General features: G+C 46.8%; 1 protein-coding gene across 1 annotated transcript; it reads left to right on the top strand.

Moving 5' to 3' along the window:
• The first annotated feature begins 99 nt into the window (after positions 1-99).
• Positions 100-14,477, top strand: acin1a (apoptotic chromatin condensation inducer 1a). The gene is made up of 18 exons (XM_079173200.1): positions 100-243; positions 1,567-1,632; positions 1,808-1,919; positions 2,027-2,082; positions 2,263-5,055; positions 5,162-5,305; positions 5,478-5,563; positions 8,002-8,059; positions 10,060-10,099; positions 10,321-10,463; positions 10,594-10,737; positions 10,978-11,167; positions 11,421-11,566; positions 12,271-12,378; positions 12,483-12,590; positions 12,672-12,972; positions 13,136-13,236; positions 13,336-14,477. The coding sequence occupies exons 1-18, from the start codon at positions 106-108 to the stop codon at positions 13,657-13,659; spliced, it is 5,058 nt and encodes a 1,685-aa protein (XP_079029326.1). The 5' UTR covers positions 100-105; the 3' UTR covers positions 13,660-14,477.
• The last annotated feature ends 7,296 nt before the right edge of the window (positions 14,478-21,773 follow it).

The following is a 21,773-nucleotide window of genomic DNA, read 5'->3' as shown; positions in this document are numbered from 1 at the left end:
ACGTTACATTTATGAGATATATGACTAGGAAGTCGTCACGGTGACGCTGGGTGGAGGAAGGCGTTGCTCGTCGCTCTCGCTGGGAACTGACTAGAGGAACGGAAAATGGCGGACCTCGAAGACGTTACGCTGGACGGGAGACCGCTCCAGTCCCTTCGAGTAGCGGACTTAAAAGCTGCTCTTGAGGAGAGGGGACTCTCAAAAAGCGGGCAGAAGAATGCGCTCGTAAAAAGACTCAAGGGGGTGAGTTCTGCTGTGAAATACGGGACTACGGTTGCTTCGAGCTAACGTTAACGATGAGACGGGCTGATGTTCTCTCGAGGGCCGACGACCGAGTATCGGTGCTGCCTAGCAGCGTAGTATAGTTATCGAGGTTAACGACCATTAGTCAGCCGAGAATTGCGGCTATTTGCATCGCGCCGTGGTTGAGCAGTGTTTTCGCCGTGCACAATTAAATCAACCGTAGCGCTAACGGGAGTTCAATCAACTTAGTGGCTAATTTCAAAGTGATGTTGTCCTGTTAGCTCGTTAGCTCTCCTGGCTAACACTGTGCCGTGAGCGGTGGCCTGGTTTGCGGCTGTCTGTGAAACCATTGACGGTGTCTGTCCCAAGCGTGTCGGTCTACGTGAGTTTAGTCGGGGAGGTTTACGTTACACACGTTATTTAGTAGCCCGACTACTATTATCCGCAAACTCCAAGTCTCTATTTAACGTCAATGTATTGTTATCAAATAGGCGGATTTCATTGTTTTCCGCCCAATTTAGCAACAGTTTTGACCTACAATGTATCACAGGCCCTTGAGCTGCACAGGTACCGCATGAGCCCGTTTGTTTACATTGCGACAGGTTTTCAGCCATATCCACCTCGTCGTGAAAGTTGGAACACTCCCTTCTTATTTTAAGCGGGTAATCTGGGTAATTACCATTTGTCCGCTGAATTGTTCCATGGAAGCACCAAGTGGTGTTTACGTTGCCCGTTTCTATGTTGTGGCTATGAGTGACGGCACAGCGGAAGGGATGCTGCATGGCTCACTATCAGGACAAAGATGGATGAAAACAACGTGTTTTATTAAAGATGTGTACAATGTAAACCAAGTCAGGTGCAGCTGCTTTCGGCATGCATCGCTGCCTGACCCACATCATTCTCAGTCTGGTCTGCTCTCCACCACAGTCTCAAGTGGACATGCCTTGTCTGATTGACCTGTGTGACTCTTACCGTGTTAATTGTTGGCTTGATCAGGGGACTTTGTTGCTCCCCGCTTTCGCCACAAGTTTCTCGTTGCTTTCTACTGTGCGCTTTATGAAAGGCAACATATTCCAAACCAGAAATGATTAAGAAAGATAGGCAGAGATGCAGAATGTTTGTGCCATCTATGCTGCTGGCACACAGAGGTACACTCATACAAGTTTCTAAAGGATGGAAATATTGGCAGCCGTAATGAAAAGGATTACTGAGTTCAAGACACAGAAACTAGGTTGTCATAAATTCAGTACCAACTCTAAGAACTTCAAGAATACCTGCATATTATTGACATTGATTGAAATATGTTTCTTGTCTCATTAACAGGCTCTCATGCTCGAGAATCTTCAGAGGACCTCCACCGCTCACATCGGACTGCAGCCAAACTCGCAGGTAAGTGTCTCAAAGATGCTTACGTTTTCACATCAACAGCTGAAGCCTCTTCGCATACAAAAACATCAACTTGGAGAAACTTGAGCATAAATGAGCAAATTTGCACAATATTCATAAATGTCTGCAGAAACGTATGTGTGAGGTATTCAACCTGTTTTTAATGGTCTCTGCTTAGATCGGTGAGGAAATGAGCCAGAACAGCTTCATCAAGCAGTATCTGGCTAAACAACAGGAGCTCCTGAGGCAGCGGCTGGAGAGAGAGGCCCGCGAAGCATATGACACAAATGGTAAGCTTTGATTGAATCCACCACTGCCACAAGTGCCTCATTGTATACATCTCGGGTCCTCGTGCAAAACATTTTTGTGAATTTATTTTTGTCTTTTTTTTTAACAGAGCCAGAGGACCACACAGAAGTCAACAACAGTACACCATGCCCTCCTCAAGCCCAGGTCAGACATCACTTTCTTTTCTTATCTATTGCAACACACATTCCCTCATCTTTTGGTCTCGAGATTCTCTGTGCTCCCAAAACATTTTCTGCACATTTGAAAGGAACTTGCCAGTAAGAATTGTTCCTGACATATTGCTATGGCAAAAATAAACCTCACCTCCCTTTCTGTCCTCGACAGGATGCCACGCCGGCGGTGGCTGAGCAGCACAAGCCACCCGGCCCCTCTGGTGTAGACGGATTGTTTGGTGCGGCGAATGAGGGAGAAGCCGACAGGAACCAGGAGGCCGACGTGTCCGGTCCTCCTGCTTCTGGCTCGATGGCCATGCGCGTTCCTGACGGCGAGCACCGGCCAGAGAAGGGGTCGGCCTCGAACGAAGCCGCTGCGGACAGCGACGACGACGATAGTGAGGACGGCGAGGAAGATGGCGACGATGAGGATTGGGAAAGCGGCGCTCGGAGGAGAAGCCACAGAGAGCCGGCCAGAGCGCCCACGTCCAGAGAGAGGTCTGGGGCGTCCTGTCAACCCCCGCAGCAACACATGCCTTCCCTTTTGTCCCCGCAACTCCGCCAGCCAACTCCTCCTCCCTCCCCACCTCCAGAGCTGTCATTCCCCCTGCCTGACACCCCTAAGCAGAGCCCCCCTAGTCCAGATGTAGCCCAAGCTAGGCGCTCATCCAGTACCTCCAGCTCTGGGTCCTCCAGCAGCGGCAGCCGCAGTAGCAGCCCAGAGCCGCAGAGGAGTGGACATCCCGAGCGCAAGCCGGGCCCACTGACCCTTCTGGCACGTAAAATGGAGTCAGAAGGTGCTTTCTCTGGAGCCGGTTGGCACCGCGCAGGTGGGGAAGGTGACAGGCAAGACGGCAGTTCTCTAGCTACATCATTTCCTGGCAGAGGGCCTCTAGAGGGTCTGGTATCTGCCATCACTCACACAGCCAATACTGCAGGTCATGTGTCATTCCCCACGATTGCAGGCATTAACCAGGGTATCGCGGGAGCACATTCGGCCCATATTCAACTACCCGTTAGTGTGCTCAAGGCCACTGCAACAGAAGAGAGGGACTCTGAGATGGAAAGAGAAAGGGCCCTCGAGCTGGAAAGGCAGGAGAAGCAGAGGAAACTTGAGGAAGAGCGGGAAAGAGCTCTGGCGCTGGAGAGAGAGGAAAGAGAGAGAGCTGTGGAGAGGGAGAGAATTGAGCGACAGCAGGCCTTAGAAAGAGAACAACGCGAAAAGGCTCTGCAGCGGGAGAGAGAACTTGCCCTTGAACGAGAGAGGCAGGAGAGGGAGCTCGCTTTGGCTAAAGAGAGGCAAGAGCGAGAGCAAGCCTTGGCTCACCAGAGGGCCCTGGAGATGGAGAGACAGAGGGCCCTGGAGCATGAACGCCTGGAGAGAGAGAGGCGAGTGAGAGAAGAAATGGAGAGAGCCATGGCCTTGGAGCAGGAAAGGAAGGAGAGAGAAAGGGCTCTGGAGCAAGAGAGGCTTCAGAGGGAGAGAGCTCTAGAGGCTGAGAGAAAGGAGAAGGAGAGGATTGAGAGAGAAAAGGCTCTGGAGCAGGAACGGTTGGAAAGGGAAAGGCTAGAGAGACAGAGAGCCTTGGAGCAGGAGAGACTAGAGAGAGAGAAAGCCTTTGAGCAACAGAGACTAGAAATGGAGAGAGTGCTGGAGCAAGACCGACTAGAGAGAGAGAAAGCCCTGGAACGAGAGCGTCTAGAGAGAGAGAAAGTCCTGGAAAAGCAGCGACTGGAGAGAGAGAGAGCCTTGGAGCAGGAGCGTTTCGAGAGAGAGAAAGCCTTGGAGCAAGAGAGAAGAGAAAGAGCTCTGGAGCAAGAAAGGTTGAAGCAGGAGCGAGCCCTCGAACAGCAGAGGTTAGAGCGTGAGAGGAAGGAAAAGGAGAGAATCGAGAGGGAGAAAGCCTTGGAGCAAGAAAGGATGGAAAAAGAGAGATTGGCAAAAGAGGCAGCCCTGGAAGAGGAGAGGAAGGAGAAAGAAAGAGCCGAGAAGGAGAGGAAAGAGAGACTGGAGAGGGAGAGAGCCCTACAGCAGGAGAAGCTTGAAAGGGAGAGAGCCTTGGAGAAGGAGAGGAAGGAGAAAGAGAGGGCTCTGGAACACGAGAGGTTGGAGAAGGAGAAGGCCATGCAGAAAGAAAAGGAGGAGCATGAGAGGGCCCTGGAACAAGAGAAAGAGAGAGCTAGGATGGCTGAAAAGGAGAGGGAAAGTCACCTCCCTCCGTCCAAGCGTGGCCGTGAGATCGGCCTCACCCCCCTGCCCACTCCTCTCCCTCTCTTCGCTGTACCAGGTAGAAAGTCCTCAACAGAGGCAGGAGAGCAGGGAGATGACCACGCTCCAAAGTCCTGGGGTGAAGCAGCAGAGTCCAGTGCACCCATGTCACCAGCACCTCCGTTGCCTCAATCCTCATTCAAGAAGTTCCGGTTCTTAAGGGACACCCCGATTCAGCTCCAATCTTCCTCCCCTTCCATGGTCATCAAGCGACCTCGTAACTTCTCCGACACCCCGCAGCCTCGGGCCTCACCCGTCTCCTCCCTCACCGATGTCGGCCAACGCCACGAGGAGGGACCCCAGTCCTCCTCTGAACAGGAAGACCCGCAGAAGGGGGCAAAACAGGAGGTCGCCGCCAGAGCGCCGGTGTCTATGGGGGCCACGCCCATGAAGGAGACCACCGGTGGTACCACACTGGTCCCGGGTCCCGAAAAAGAAGGGGCCACCAGCTCAGTGTCGGAGGATAAAGAAAAGAAATCCACCAAAAAAGTGGATGAAAGCAGTCCTTCAAACCCACTGGCTGCTGCACAGCGTAGGGGGAGAGATGCAAAGAAGGAAGAGAAACAAGCAAGACGAAGATCATCCTCTAATGATTCCTCTTCCTCAGAATCAGGCTCTGGGTCCTCATCATCTGGGTCGTCCGGCTCATCCTCATCCTCTCAAGAGAAAACCTGCTCCACTACAAGAGGTAGAAGGGTAAGTAATCTAAAAGGAACCTCTCTCTCTGACCCTGACATAAAGTGCCTCATCATCATCATGGAACTTTTTCCATTGTTGTTCTTTTTTTTTGTCCCTTTTTTAGGAAGGGAAGCCTGACAGAGACACCCCACTACAGCACAGGATGACACTACAGGCAAAGGCTGAGGGGTTAAAGGAAATTCCAAAAGCCTCCCCTTACAAAAGAGAGAAGAGTAACACGGCTGCTGATGGAGACACTCACACCAAGGTCAGTTGCTTGGTTTGTTACAAGAAAGATGTATCTAAAATCAAGTGATGCTACAGACAAATCTCATGGCTTTATTTCTGGTATTTACTTTTGATGGTGTTACCTGAACTACGTACACAACTTTGACATATGTTATATTATTTCACATTCCCTGCCCTTTTTAAATCCTCAGAAAACTTTCATGGAAGCACCAACCAGAGAGGAGCCACAAAGGAAGAGAAAGGACAACGAGGGAGAGGAGGAGACGGACAACAAAAGGTCTGCTTTTAAGTCTTGGTCTTATGGAACACATCCTCTACATATTTGTGTGTGTGTCAGATTTACACACACAGGTGAATGAATCTGGCCTGATAGTCAATTGGACATTTACTATATAATCAATATGTGTCAACAGTGCATTCTTTAACGCTGTACTACAGAAGTTAAAAAGCCAATGGGGGTTCTGCATTTTAGATAAAGTGCTTTAATTGACCCATCGCTAAGTCCTGCCTGTCTGAAGCAGACTGGCCAATCATAGCAGGGCGAAACGTCAATTTCCATTTCCATATACAAGCCTGGTTTCATCCCTTTTATGATTTTGAGAGTCCCAGTATGATATCGCATGCACAGGCTGCTCTGATTGTTTTGTTGGAGCTGAGGGAACCATTATGTTCTGACGTGATTGTTGATACAGCTCAAGTAAGTACGTGTCACTACAATTTCCTGTTCAAGATGAATTCATTTTCCACCAAAACCTCACTGGGAAAATGTCAAAACTTGCGCTGGAAATGTCAACAAAAGGCAAGATTTAATGGGTTTTGAGAGACTACTGAAAAGAAATGTTTGATAAACAATGACTTCGCAGGCTCTGCTTCTTTTCTCTGCTTCTGCTTTTCAAGATGCAGCATTAGTGCGTCTGAGCCACTCACTGCTACATACTTCCACTCCACCAGAAAGAGCAGGCAATTGAAAATAAAAAATTGCATTGTGCACAGAGGAAATAAGTGAATCAAAATAAAAAATTAAGAATAACCTAAATGTGTATACGGTGGGAAGCCGCAATGAAATTCCTTTCAAAAGTAGTCATGGATACCCTAAATATGTTATTGTGATTGTGTTGCACTCTCTGGACAGTGTTCTTATAGCACGAGTTGATGGAAACACTTGCTGATTGACATTGACAAGAAAACATAATCATATGTGTATGAACGGTTAATACATGCAGCCCATGGTGAAAGAGTGGGAGGGACATTCTGACATACAAAGGATCTGTCATAGAATTAAAACTCTTTCCTGCCCAAGTTATTGATTGTGAACTTGTACATCAAAGCTATGTCGGGCTGACTAGATGGCACCCATTTTAATAGTCACCAGACCTCATCTTATGTGAATATGGTAAACATTGGAATCCGTGCCAGACTTTTCTGAGCAATGTTTGTGTGTTGACAAATCTTTCTTTGTAAACTCGCTTAGTCATCAGATCATATTTAATGCCACTCCATTAGCGCCGTAACGCTGTATATTTATGCGTACATTCCGGCAATGATAAAACCGTGTCATAAGAGATGCCTGACTTTTCCCGTCAGGCGATTGATGAGACAGCCTTGAAGCCGGTGCGGCTGAGAAGATGCGGGTCCTTTTCATACACGGTCCTTTTTTTCATTCGTTGCGACATGGCTGTTCTCCGACGGTGGATTTAGCCGCTGATGCCGGCCTGTTTTCCGTACAACGGCTCAGCTAAACAGCGGGCGAGGGTTTGTCAGTCACAGGTTGTGGTTGCCTGGCGGACGTAATGAATGCGTTCAGAGAAGAGTAGTCTCTGCTGGGAGGAGGAAGGAAGGGAGGGAGGGGAGAGAGAGAGAGGAGGGAGGAGAGGGAGAGAGAGTGAGGAGGCTCGTTGCGACGCAGCCGCTTTAGCAACAGTCGCAGCTCGTATGCTGCGTTTTAACCGAGCCGTTTCTTCGCAGTGTAGTCTCCCCCAAGTTAATTTGAGTCCTAATGCGTGCGCATGTGCGCGCGCACGAAGATGCCATGAGAACGTGAGGCGCGCGCTCATTAGTCAGGGACCGTGTGGCTGCCGTTGACTGTTCCGCTCGGACTGGACGTACTCGGCAGGTCTGGAGGAGGACTGCGGTGGCTCTGCATCCCTTGACTCCTCTCCTCCGTCCTTTGACCCACGTTGAAGAATTAGGAGCGACGTATTTGTGAAATGACAAAGTGACTGGTCAACAGTGTGAGATGCGCTTAAGGCGCCGTTATTTTAGCATCACATGGTTGTGTATCGCAGTGTAGGTTCAACTGCTGAGATTTAGTAATAGGTGTTTTAATGCTGCATTGTTATCTACGTTTAGGCCTCTATGATTTAAATCTAAAATGTCGATTTAAATTTAAAGTAACATTGTAGTGCTTTTGATTGTTTATATGTGTACTTCATGTACCAAGGCATGATATTTGAGAGGGCTTGTGCATTTCTATTATCACATTTAGTTATTTTTAATAACTTTTATTGTATTATGTGGTATTGGCATATTAAATTCTGTTTAATTGCTCCTATCAAACTACGACTCTTATGCAGTTTCATTTGTTTAGCCGTGATACATTTTAAACCTCGACCCTCTGATTTTGAAAATTCATGTGAAAAATATATTTTCTCCAGCTACTGCTCTGCTCATCTGACCCCTCCCTTTCTGCTCACATGTATTTCTCACACTATGCAGGCAGGTGAAGGAGACGGCCATGGCCGAGCCGGAGAAGCTCCCAGAGACCAGCGAGGAGGTAAGGCATCTGAAGAACCACCAATCATCTTGGTCCTCAAAGCTGTTGGAAGCCGAGGAGGACCTTAGATGGACGGACCCATTTGATCTTTTTTAAAAGTTGATTCTTTATCGTTGAGTTTTATTTACCTGGATATATTACAGTACATGTAGGTCTTTTTGATTATACATCTATATTCTTTATTTAAAATATATTTCCACTAGATGATTTAATAAGCCCTTATGACAAGTGGTAGAATGTGTATAGGAAATACATTTTTTTTTTAAATACGGTTGTTTAGTAAAAACCTTTTGTTGGCACTGTCATAGGCAGGATCAGCAAGCTCGTTTTCTCACTGTGGCTGATGTTTAAACCCCAAATGATTGCTTTGTTATAAAGGTGCTCATGCCTCTTCCATTGCCCCTATTGGTACCTGCATACTGCCACTACTACTACTACTACTTCTACTACTACTGCTACTGCTGCACCTATTCCACTGTCCCCAAGAATCCAGGGTTGACCACAGATAAGCCCCCAAGGCTGCACTGCAGAGGGACACCCCTGGCAACAAAGGCTGCCTCATTTTCATGGATATGGCCGGCCAGAGCTATTGATTGGACAAGGAGATTCAAAGAAGGGGTTGGCTAGTCAACGAGCGCCACCTCTCTTTAGCCTTTTTATCCGCTAAATCAGGCCTCGTGCCCTTAAAATCAACATGGAGCCGAGACCAGCAGGGATGTGTGCTGACGTCAAGTCAAGGCTGCTGTGAAACTCTCAACCACTGAATAGTTTTCATATTATTTCACTTTTGAGACATTTTTAACCCACTTGCAGAGACATGCGGGGCCATTATCGACACGTCATTTAATATGGCTGGTGAACTGTAACATGCTTCACGAATGACATTTGGGATTTTGTTAAACTCTTGGAATGGGATTCTGAATTCTCCAGCGAATACCCTTCTTGGATACGACTTGAGCTTTCAAAGAGGCCAAAGCTTTTACCGGGACTCGGTGGGCTTGACAGTTTGTATTTGAGCTGAAGAAGGACTTCCTGTTTGAGTTCCTTTCTGCAACAGCCATCTCCGGATTTTTGCTGCTTTGTGACTCTCGTGTACGAACTTGCTGCGCCTCGAACAAACCTGAACACTAACATCGAAATTTGGGCATTTGTGTGCACAGTGACTGTTGACAGCGTTCAACATCTGATCTAATTGGACTCATTGTTTCCTACCGTCGTTATAAGAGCCTGCCGCATTTTTTTTAAAAGGACTAATGGCAAAACACCTGAGGATGACCGCTTTGGCCAAAAGCATTTCAAAGCCCAAAAGAACTATTGATACCATCGTGCCAGCCAACACGCTGTCAGATTTCCATCCAAACATCTGAGCCACCTTTGATTGGACCCTTGTTGCCTAGATACAGTACATGCAGTCGTGATTGGGCGATATCCAAACCAGTAAGGATCAGGTGTCAGTGGTACCAGGGAATAAGTAGACGTTTACTCAATGTCATATTTCATAGCAGTTCTTTTGAAAATGCTTAGTTTACAATCATACCCTGTGTAGTCTTTGCTGGGAGCAGAGCAGAATGTTTATCTTATTTGTGGCCACTGCAGTTTAATCTATACTTCTATCTTAGTTGATTTTCACTTCTGGTGAAACTAATTGGAGTGTAATGTTGCTGTTCAGGAACAAAGTTTGAAAATAATACAATTTTAAACTGCAGTATTTCCACCAGATACTTGTTTGTATGATAGAAGCTGCAACTACAGTTTACTATCGAGTAGTTATGAATGGCATGCACTTAACTACCAGTACAGTACAAAATAGCCCGCTGCCATTTAGTAGACTTGAATTTCAAAAAGACTTTGCACAGCAGTTTCTATCATTGACTCTCTCAGCCCCTACTTGACCCCTTCCTGTTATTGTTCCACCTTTCCTCCAACCTGTCCTTGACCACTTGGTGTCTGCCTCTCACCTCCCCCTTGTATCGGGTTGTTTTTATCTTCTTGTGTTTCAGACACCAAAGGCCTTCTCAGCTCGTAAGATCTCTATCAGCAGTAAGTCCCCCTCCAAACGTGCTCTCTTCTTTACCAGCATTTACATTATAATTGATGCAATAATGTCATTATTAGTCAATTGTTTGGGAACTCCACGTGAATAAATCTTATTATTTGGATTGTATGATAATTTTTCCAAAATATGTAGATATGTGTGTGTATATATAGATTTGTGAGGCCATGTACTGGAGGATTAGAACATGTTCCCCTTCTCTTACCAGGCAGTAAAACGTCTCCAGGCACTGGCAGTGCAGAGGGCGAGCAGGACTCCGGCGCCGCGGCCGGTCGCAAGAGGAGGTGGGGCTCCAGCACAGCTGTCACTGCCAAGAAACCCTCCATCAGCATTACCACCGATTCACTCAAGGTATTTGCAGCGTAGCGCGACTGATATTACATTGTGGATGCACTGTGAGGCACTTTGCATTGCCTCTGTCCTCCGTGTTGAACACCGCAGGCCCCGTACATCTCGTGCATTATCTGTCCTTTGCCCTCAGTCCCTGATCCCAGACATTCGCCCGTGCCTCGGGCAGGAGGCAGTAGTGGACCTGCACCCCGAGGAAGCTGTCCTCTCTGGGGCTGAGGATGAAGAGAGGGAGCGCTCTGACCAAGACCTTCAGATCCGCCGCACTGTCACACAGGTCTGTCCACAGCTCTTAACGGTTTTACATGACTGACGAGTTTGGAACTGTCTGGAACTGTCTTTAGTGTCAAATATAAGGTGCTGCTCATGAAAGCTGCCTTGCTACTCAGCCGCCAGGCTCAAAAACGCACAGATGCGTTCTAGGTCGGGCTCCAACCTTTGTGCTCCATCCAAAATCCTTCCACTTGCTCACGCTCCACTCACTCTCTCTGGTGTTGATACCTTCCCTATATTGCAGGTGGTGCACTTGGAGAGCCAGGAGAATGGACAGAAAGAGACAAAGAGGAGCAGAGATGAGGAGTCAGAGGAGGACGACCCGCAGGGAGACGCCGAGAAGACGCTTGACGAGAAGATGGACGCCCCATTCCCTGGAGCCATGGAAACCCAGTCTCCATCACACACCAGCCATGATGTAGAAATCAACACTGGTAAAGGATCCATCACAAGATGGTCTTCGTCACAGGATGGTCTTCATCTAGCATTGAATTCATCACCAACAGTTCCCAGTATTTGATTTAGAAATTTATTTAACTTAATGCTAACTATTACAGTGTTTTTCTTTGTAATAACACAACTGACAATACATAGTCGGATACAAGAATAATTCTAAAGCGTGTACCAACTGTAGTACAGTGTAGTAATGGATTTTCGATGCTGACTGCTCTTCCTTTTTCATCCTAGTGACCCCCAGCGACACACTCATCCGTCGCTCCATCAGCCAGCAGAAAACGGGTGTTTCCATCACGATCGATGACCCCGTTCGCACGGCCCGGCAGCCCTCGCCACCTCGAGGCAAAGTCTCCAGCATTGTTCACATCAGCAACCTGGTGAGGAAACTCAGTCCTCAATACAACTCCAAGCTCTACTTAAGTATGACCAGGTGTTGGTGATGGTGTTCACAGATGGAAAGGAGCGACCAAACAAGTGGTGTCACTGGTGTTAATGGAGCTGCTGCCTGTGGTTGCAGACACGTACCTATAAACTGACTCCTGACCCTCTTGTTGGGCCTCAATATACTGGCTTAATTAAGTCCAAAATGCTACAGCCATGTGCCTCCTCACAAGAAGAAACAAGCATATTTTACCTGAAGGATTGGATTGTTGTTTCCCATGGAAAGACTAAAATCAACCGTTTTTTATTTTTGTGTGTAGCCACAACAAAATGCATAACAGAGCCATACAGCTTGTACTGGTGGACATATTCTGTAAACATGACCAGAGTAGCTTTGATACGCTTCTTTTTTTCTTTTTTGGTCTGTGACACCACTACCTATTATATAGCTATTATAACCTCACTATCTTCCTGTACACACTTTTAGGAACCCATGTGCATCTTTCATAAACTTAACCAGAGTTTCTTTCTAGTATTAAACTGACTATGCAGTTTTTATTATTATTTATCTTTATGCTATTTACAGGAAAATGATTTGAATATGTCTTGTGTGTACGCATGTATGCTAGGTATTTTCGCTCACACTATCATCAGCATTGTGTGAAGCAGTCACAATACATACTGTGATATATTTTTTCAGGTGAGGCCGTTCACTCTGGGGCAGCTTAAGGAACTGCTCAGCAGAACCGGCACCCTGGTGGAGGAGGGCTTCTGGATCGACAAAATCAAGTCCCACTGCTACGTCACCGTGAGTTATTACAAACGTGTTTTCTCTGATGGAGCTGAGCCAGACTGCTTCTGTCCTGTGGAAGGTTCTCCAGTGTCTAACGGAGCTCTTCTCTCTGTGTTTAGTACTGCAGCCCAGAGGAGGCCGTCGCTACACGGGCATCTCTTCACGGCGTGAAATGGCCTCAGAGCAACCCAAAAGTCCTGAGCGTAGACTTCTGCCAGAAGGATGAGGTAAGACCTCTTTTGTTATGTTTTTCTCTTTCGCCCGCAATGCTGAGCCATCTGTAGCCTGAGCATATCTCTGCCCTGTAGCTGGACTTCCACAAAGGCATGGCAGACCGACCCGCAGCGGAGGAGCAGGGGCCCGGCGCTGTCCGCGGTCGACCAGCGGGCCTGCCCTCTCTCCTCCCCGAGCGAGACCAGTGGGCCGAACGCGAGCGTGAGATGGAGCGCCGGGAGAAGGCTAGAGCAGAGCGGGAGTGGGACCGCGACAAGGTCCGAGAGTTTGGGAAGCCGGGTGAGGAGAAGGAGGGAGGACCTCGGAGGTCACGCTCCAGAGAGAGACGCCGCAAGGAGAGAGGAAAGAGCAAGGAGAAGAAGACCGAGAAGAAAGGTAAGGGATGCAGCCGTGAGTTTAGACTGTTTTTACGTCAGAGTGATGGGCCGTTTCACTATTTTCTGACATGTTAATAACAAAACAACTAACTGAGATATAACCGATATTAAATAGAAATGTGAGCAGTTGTTGCAGCCCTTAATATTTATGTTTTTGGCAGATAAAACAGCTGAGGATCCCCCTGCGAAGCTGCTTGATGATTTGTTCCGCAAAACTAAAGCGCCTCCTTGCATATACTGGCTTCCACTCACGGATGAACAGGTGAGAGTTGACACTTGGCGTGCTGCTGTTAATGCATCACTTTCAAATGCATAACCACCTAATTCAAAATCTTGCTCTGTGCATTCATCTTCATTTTAGTTTGTTCAACGGGAAGCTGCCAGAGCAGAGCGCATGAAGGAGCGTGAGAAACGGAGGAAGGAGCATGATGAGGAGGAGGAGAAAAAAAGGGAAGAGGAGCGCAAGGAGAGGATGAAACCTGGAGGCGTCCCGACAGGAGAGCGCAGTGAGGGTGAGAAGGAGAAGGAGAAGGAAAAGGAAAAGGACAGGGAGAGAGACAGAGGGAGGGACAGGGACAGGGAGAATGACAAACGCAGGGATGGCTACCGTAGACCAGAGGGCCGCGGGGCAGGCGGGGGCCGACGCTCCCGCAGCCGCAGCGACCCGCGAGAAAGGCGACGTTAATGGCCAATCACCCGATGGAACTGTCCTAGAGACCACCCTCTTCCATTTGCCTTTCACTACATGTACTTTGTTACAACTAAGACCCAACAGAGGACCAACTGATGTCGTCACCATCCCTCAAATTGTCACCTTTTTTAAAGCACATCTACACCTACACACCGCCATGCTTAAAGGGGACCATGATTTATTTGCAGTGTTGTTTCCCAGAGTGCTGTACGACGCGCGTCTGTCGAGGTTTCATATAGTTTCTTCATACGTTTGCCTCTTTTTTTTTTCTCTTTTTGTCTTGACGATTTTCGCGGTACGGCACGCTGGGGCATTTCCCCCTAATGTTCCCCCTTTGCCCCAAAGTGTAGGTGCCAATTATGATTTGCTCTGATCAGTCGTCGTCGCCTCAGTGTTTCAACAGCTCTGGAATCCGGATGACGAATCCTTTTGTTGCTGCATGTAGTCCAAGGCTCTCCTTGCCAGTCCTGCCTAAAGAGAAAACTCTGACCTCTGTGCAGAGGATTGCATAAATCAGAAAATATTGGAATAGGTGTGTTTGGCATTTTGTACAGACATATTAGATAACTCAAAACCAAGTCTAAATGAGGCAGCTCTGGGGTGTTTTTGGACGGGTGTAACTACTAACGCAATGAAGTGTTCCTCTCTCCCTCTGTTTAGTTAAGAGATGAGATGATTCTCTGTGGGGGGGAGGGGGGTCAATGTCCGTCACACCTGACACAAGTTATAATCATGTCCTTATCATTGATTCTCTTCTTCCTCCTTTCTTTCCTCCTCTTCCTCCACTTCTCTTACCCTGTAGTGTGGATACAGGCCTGAGAGGGGGGGGGGGGTTGCATTATGCGTTTCCTCACCAATGGTTTTAATATTGTTTTTTAATCTTCATTCTATCATTTAGTATAAAGGTATGTGTTTTTTTTGTATTATTTCTTCTTTGAGTACGCCTATCAGTGGTGAATGTACAAATAATAAAAATTGAAATTTGAAATTTCTGTGACGTTTCTTTTCCATTCCTGCTGACGGGGGTTTCTTCCAAGGTTCTGGGGTTTGAAAAAAAAATGTAACAATTTCCTGTGAATGGTTCAGATCAAGCAAAGCACACAGTTTTAATCTGTGGTATACACTCAGAATCCACAAGGTGTCAGTCACACCATATTGTGTTCCAGGTCAGTCAGAGCATCAAACACAAGGGGAATGACTTCATGCAGAAAGACTAAGCACACACCGCTCTACCAGCAACTTGTACTATCTCTGTATGGCACATTTTCTCCTTTTCATCAATTCTGAACCAGTGGCATTATCATTCATTTGACGCTCATCCTAATCTTGTGGTTTCCTCCGATACAGGAGAGTTAACAGTCTGACCTCTCTGTCCCTATGTTGCCCACCATTCGCTTCTCGCGGTCTGCAGCAGATCCTGCGTTTGCCCTCTTCTGTTCCCTCGTTCCATCTCTCCGGTCTTGACGTTCATCCTGCAGAGCTCAGCAGTGCTCCTATGTAATTACGGCCCTATGGTCGCTGAGCAGAACATTTTTCTGCCCTGATGCAACACCGTGTGTCTGGACTCTGTGAGGACCAGTGAATCCTTCACCCTGGCATCTCTCTGGCAACCCAAGAACACATTACTGACTGCTCGGAATGAGAGCGCTGCAGAAAGATTCAGTCTTTTATCTCTAATAACTTTCATCTAGTGTGTGTGTGTGTGTGTGCGCTCGGCAGTTGGAGGTTTTGAAGATAAGTTGAAGTTTCGGGCAAAGTGATGGCCGAATGGAAAAGTTCAAAGAGATTGTTTCTGTTGAGTCTGAGGACAGAATAAGTTAATGTCAATAAGCCTACAATATTCAGGCAATGGGTTTTCAAAAAAAAAGTCGTTCCAGCCTAAAGATTGCATGGCCCACTACAGCCCCCCATTACCCCCAACAACACCTTAAGGTGTTGTTTTTATGGCAAATAGTTGCCTTTTTACACATCCTGCAGCACTTTTGTATTCATGTTACAACAACAACTGGACTACAGACGCATTCCAGTTCAATGTTCCCTCTCCTTTTAGGTCTGGTCTGGTCTACACAAACTCTTGGGGGGAAATGTCTGCCTCCATAGCTGCTTAATGTTCCATTTTCTTTGTTTCTAACTTCGTCCGTCTGCTGTTGGGTGCTGGGCAGGTAGCACACGGTTGGTGAGCTTTTTTCGCCCAAAAACAGCTGCTTGCGGCAACTGGCGGACTGGACAAAGCACACACAAAAGTTGTTTTCCCCCAACATGCACAGCTTGTTTTTGTCTTTGACATTCAAGAAGGACTAGACAACAAACTGAATCAATGATCAGTAACGAATGGAGTTCTGGCGGTCCCAAAAATGTTCTACAGCTATTTGCTAACAACTGGCAGCCACTGGATCTGTAGATTTAAGATTATAATCTTTATCACGCCCAAATCATATCAATAATCAGCTGTCAACAGTAATGTGACAGCTGATTATTGATAATTATTGTCAGGAATAAATGTGATCGTGTCTAAAAACTAAACCTAGATTTGCGAAACTCTCTGCCCGACGACCTATCCCAACCGTAACCTTTCAATCAATGCCTAACCTCAACCTCACGAGAGTTTCGCGAATTGAGGGTTACCGTCTAGACACGACCATCTAATGCAGCAACACCTGAAGTCTATCCATTGAAAACTGACGCCAACAAGGAGAACCTCAGCTTCGAAGGATTTTAGTTCACTAGTTCCACTTTGTGAATACGCAAAAGTCTCAAAATTCAACATGTAAAACTGCCTACTGCAGCTTTAAAGCAGGATTCTTGACCGGGACGGCCGGTCCTGGACCTGCTCAGCTCTGTGGAATGCCAGATTTGGCAATGATCCTTCTTGTAAATCTAAAGTGGAACAGCTGGACAGCACTGTGACCACAGGTGAAGAGAAAAGATGATTCAAAACCATGTTCTTTTTTTTTTTGTTTTGTTTATTTTACAGAACCACTAGTGACAGCACAGCAGAATCACCTGTGTCTGGTGTAGAGCTCGGGTCAATGCTAAAGGCCTCCATGACCAGCCAGTCAGCTGTGCGGGGCCGCTCTCACGCTGACGAGTGGGCAGTAAAAACAATATGTTCTCGCTCTGTAAGCAGTCCCACCCCCCGACCCCCCCTGCCTCCTTCCCCCCTCACTGTAACCACATGGGCCTTTGTGTCCAGCGCCGTGAAGAACTCAGCATAGAGGCCCACAGAGCTCCGCTTTCAAAGGCACGCTCTGATGTGGCCCTTCTGATCTCCGCATGTCTCACTGAATCTCCACCGACTTGGGAGTTTTTTTCTTTCTCTGTCTGAATCCTATTTACCCATGCGTTTCCCTCACTCCCTCTCTCACTCTCACACGCATACTTGCTCTTATAGATTTCCTTGTATTCTTTGACTGAAAGGGAAGCTGGCTTGTGTCTAGAAGACACATGCGAGGAGAGTTTGGAGGAATGACGAAAGACGGCGATATCTTGACAGTCGGCCCCACCACCACTCCTTGAAGTTTATAACTTCCCTTGATGCATACACACCCTTCCCCCTCCTCTTTCAGTCCTCCCCTCTTGTCTCCCTCCCCCTCCCCGTCTTTGTGATGACATGTATGTGCTTATGGAAACCAGATGTGACTTGTTGCGCTGGAAGAGGCGCGCGAGAGAGAAAAAAAGCCATGCATGAGGTTGTGTGAGACTTCATTAAACGGACTGCAGGAGATCTAAAGAGGGGGGGGGGCTGAGGAGGGGTCTTGCTGCTTCTCTCTTGTGGTCTTCAGAGTTCAGACAGTGACTGTGTATATATTTAGTTGCCAGATGAAATGTGCCCACAATCCTGCCCAGGGCCCTGAGCGAAGCAGGGGGGTTTCCTTGCGGATATGGCTGGGTCAGTGCGAGGGTAGCCTGAATCAGCATCTCCTATGATGGAGGTGTTTTTCTGCAGGGCTTGGGAAACCACGCCATATGAGACGGCTCTGGAGAAAAAGAAAAAAAAATGCAACCTAAAGAAGTTGAAATGTTGATTGTTCAACTTCCTTGCACCTGTATTTTTTTGTCGCCCACACAACGCCTCCCTCCGACATTTTAAACAGACCGCTCCCACGGCACCACGCCCGATTCTAAGTGCAGACATTGTGTTTAGTGTAACAAAAGCAGGCAGCTTTAAACTGATAGCTTTAAGCAGATTCAGCACCGAGGGGGCAGACACGAAAACTGCACGGCTAAGAAAACAGATCATCAACGAAACTGTAAAAATATCGGATGAAACAGAGAAATGAGATTGGGACCTCTGGGGCACACACAAAAAAAACAAGTTGAACTAATGGGGAAAGTTATTTTCCGTGTGTAGCTAAATGGAATAATAACATGCAGACACAACGGAAAAAGTATTAAGTATTGATCCCACTCTTTCACTGGCTGTGTACACCACTAATAAACCGTGTGTGTGTGTGTGTGATTGCAGCAGCTCTACTCTAACAACTACTCTTGCACCCTTCCACAGTGTGTAATACTTAGTTTCTATTTTAAAACAATGAATGCACTTGAATAGAGAGCACGGTACACCTTTTCACAGCATACTGTCATGTCCTAGCATAATTAATACATTTAAAGTTGGTCATTCACGCCCCTGACATTGTGCTTGATGGCTTACTGGGGCACTGGAATGGAAATTGTGCACATCTTAGCATTGCATGATGTCCTATGAAGGCCATACATTTTCAAATCAAATCAGCTTCTCATGGCATTGCTAAAAAACATTGGTATGATTAATATGTGTATATAATATGCTACATCTCTTTGGTTTGGTTTTTGAGTTTGCAATTTGTTAGAACATTGATACAAATGCTCCATTATCGGTTCAAATGTTCTGTTGAGATCGGGCACGGTAGTTAAAGTCTACACAGCAATGTTAGCAGCTCTGTGCGGCTGTATTTAGGCACAGTAGGGCTTTGACCTCAATGCTAATGTCAGCATGCTAACATGTTCACAATGACAACATGCTGATGTTAAGCAGATTCCATGTTTACCATGTTAGTTTAGCGTGTTAGCATGCTAACATGTTCACAATGACAACATGCTGATGTTAAGCAGATTCCATGTTTACCATGTTAGTTTAGCGTGTTAGCATGCTAACATGTTCACAATGACAACATGCTGATGTTAAGCAGGTTTCGTGTTTACCATGTTAGTTTAGCGTGTTAGCATGCTAACATTGGCAATTAGCTTAAAACCCAAAGTATGGCTGAGGCTGGTGGGGATGCTGTGAGATTGTATTAGATGGTGGGGCTAGATGAAAAGAAAATCCATCCCATATTTTTACTGACTTGGAGACCAGAGCACTTTTAACTCAAAGCCAGTGTCACTAAGGGGTCGTCAGTTTGAAAGAAACTGACTTTATCAGGCACAATTGAGTCTTAACCAAAGGACTCAAATTGCATTATGGGAGTTGTAGATTCCTCAGGTGTGTCAGTTGAGACCATTTTAACAAATTCGTCTCTCAAGTTTCTCAACTTCATAAGGTGCAGTAATACATTGCTGTCTCGTTTGCCCGATGGTGGCGCTCAAAAGGACGGCCAGAGAGGCCACTTAACGACCCAGATGAGCACAAACATGCGAAGCAAATCTCATGTCGGTCCCTCCCATTTGTTTCTGGAAACATTTTGGACACAAGCAAACAAGCGGCAACCACATCACCTCTGCCCTTCGGTGAATTAAGTGACCACAAGCTCGTGCGCTTTATCTGTCCATGTGTGTTCGGTTGTGTGTGAGAGTAAGAGACCCCGGAGAGAAATCCCCTGTTCCTGTTTGTTGTATTAGTGCTTGGTGCAGGATGTGGCAGAGCTTTAACTGATGCAAATGAAAACCATGTGTAACCTATATAGTTACTCACCAGTTCCCATAAGAAATGCCCATTTCCACCATCTCATGTCCTTGTTGCCAGGCAGAGTGCAACACTAACCGTTCTCTGTTCATCAGTTAGTCTCTCTGAGGTTGGTTCTGCAATTACAGCATGATATTCGGGTCGGCTATTATGAGACACAATAGCCAAGAGCAGGACTTACCCTATTTGGAAGTTTCCACTCATCAGCTTGCAGGCTATTCACATGCCAACCGAAACAGGCACAGGAAGTGTCCAGCGCAGAGACAGAAACATAAAAGGAGCTTGTTAATGGCGTCTAGGGTTCAATGTATGTAGATGTATGTGAGGCACTTGGCACAGAGGAAAGGATGGAGGAGTCTGTTTGTAACTCTGCTTTTGTGGAAAGTGATCAGCAGCACTGGAATCACTGCTAGAAATTACCTTTTCCTTTATCTGTGTTGAAATGTGAGAGCCAGAGGAGTGGAGGTGGCTGGAAGCGTCCGGGGCCGTGTGGTGTGCTCTTTTGTCGGGCTTTGTGAAAAAGGAGTGAGTCATTTCGCAGACAGTGAAGAAAAGCTCTCCGGTTACACAGAGAGAAGAGAAAGGAGAGCGCTGTGGGGAAGAATTATGCTGAGGCGAATCTTTTCCTCGCTCTGCAGAATCAGCTGTGGAGGACGGAAAACATCAGAGTCGTGACCCGTAGCTAGATGTCTGACTTGTGTGCGGGCCATGGAGATGATTTGAGCGAAGTAAACATCGTGCACAAACACAGATGCTTACTGAAACCTGCTGAGTCGGAAGAAAACTCCCAAAACATATAATCGTACTTTACATATCCTTTATTGTGACCATGATGGAGTAAAAAAAAAGCCAATTAAACATATCCAAACCAACCCCCATCCCGCTGTGGGTCTGGCCTACATGATGCAGTTGAAATTCCAGATGTTGCTCATGGAATTCTGCTCCATCTCTGGCATCCAAATGTGACTTAACCCTCCTCACTCCTCCTTCATCTCCTCCTCCCCCCCCCCCCCCCCCCCCCCCCCCTCACAAAAAAAGCCTCGTGACTTCTCTCTCCAGCGCCCAGCTCTTTAAGACACTGCAGCACAGTGGAGACAAATGGGCGCCCTGGCCCTTTTGGGCACAATAGGAAAATACCTCATCATTTTCATTGCATAGAGCCCCATTGCTGTAATCACAACATATCATAGAGGCGATGACTCCCACCCACTCCTTCTCTTGCAGTCAGTCATCTTTACAGCGGGTCTAATAGCTGTATGGCGGTTGCTCATTAGTGGGATCATTAAGGAGTTAGGAGACGCCTAAGTTTGCTGTTTGAGCTTTTATTGGCTCGTGTTGGATGGGAGTGTACATATACACAGTGCATAATGCACAAATAATGGCATTTATAGCTGTGCAAAACATGCATGAGAGCATGCTTGTATTGCTATACTTGTGGGGACCTGCGTTGACCACATTCACTTACCGAGCCCATCATAGAATATTAAACCCTAAATCCAAAACATTTAGGATTAGAGAAAAGAACATGTGGTCCACTTTCCTCACCCACCTCATAGTCCTCATAAGTATGGACAAGAACACACACACACACACCCTGTCTCTCTAACCGTATAGCTGAGATATGTTTTCCTGCTGTGCAGCAAGGACTTTACACAATCCTCTTCGTCCCTGTTTCTACTTAAGCTTTGGATCCAGTCCGCGTTTTCCGACCCAGATCCTGGCCTGCCAGTTTCCGAGCCCCAGTAAAGAAGAGCGATGCAGCCGGGGAGCAAGAAACCTGGAGGTCCAGGAAGACGTGGTGAGGACCAGACGGGTGAGATCAATACGAGAGCATAAGGCGAAGAGTACAGGTAAGAGCTGGATTATATGAAAGCACCTGGGGACCGAGGTGGAAATCTTGCCGCATTAAGAGAGTGAGTGGCTCCGGTTCTGCTCCAAGCCGTGAACAGAAAGATGACACGAAGAAAGAAATATTAAGTGAATGCTTTACTGAGTGAAAATCAAAGCACAGAAAGCCTTTTGAGATTACTTTATTTTGTAAGAAAAGCTTAAAAATATAAGTGAGTAAGGACACACACACACACACACAAAGAGAAAACTAGATCATTATCAGTATTAGTATCACTAGTATCATCATCGTTGTTGTTAAACTACTTATAACCCCTGACTAGTAATGTAGCACCATGGTTTCAAAACTGTAAACAAGTACAATGACAAAAAGGAG

The sequence above is a fragment of the Pholis gunnellus genome (assembly GCF_910591455.1).
Source record: "Pholis gunnellus genome assembly, chromosome: 14".
Classification (NCBI taxonomy): Eukaryota; Metazoa; Chordata; class Actinopteri; order Perciformes; family Pholidae; genus Pholis; species Pholis gunnellus.
This window is presented reverse-complemented; position numbering and strand designations above follow the sequence as displayed.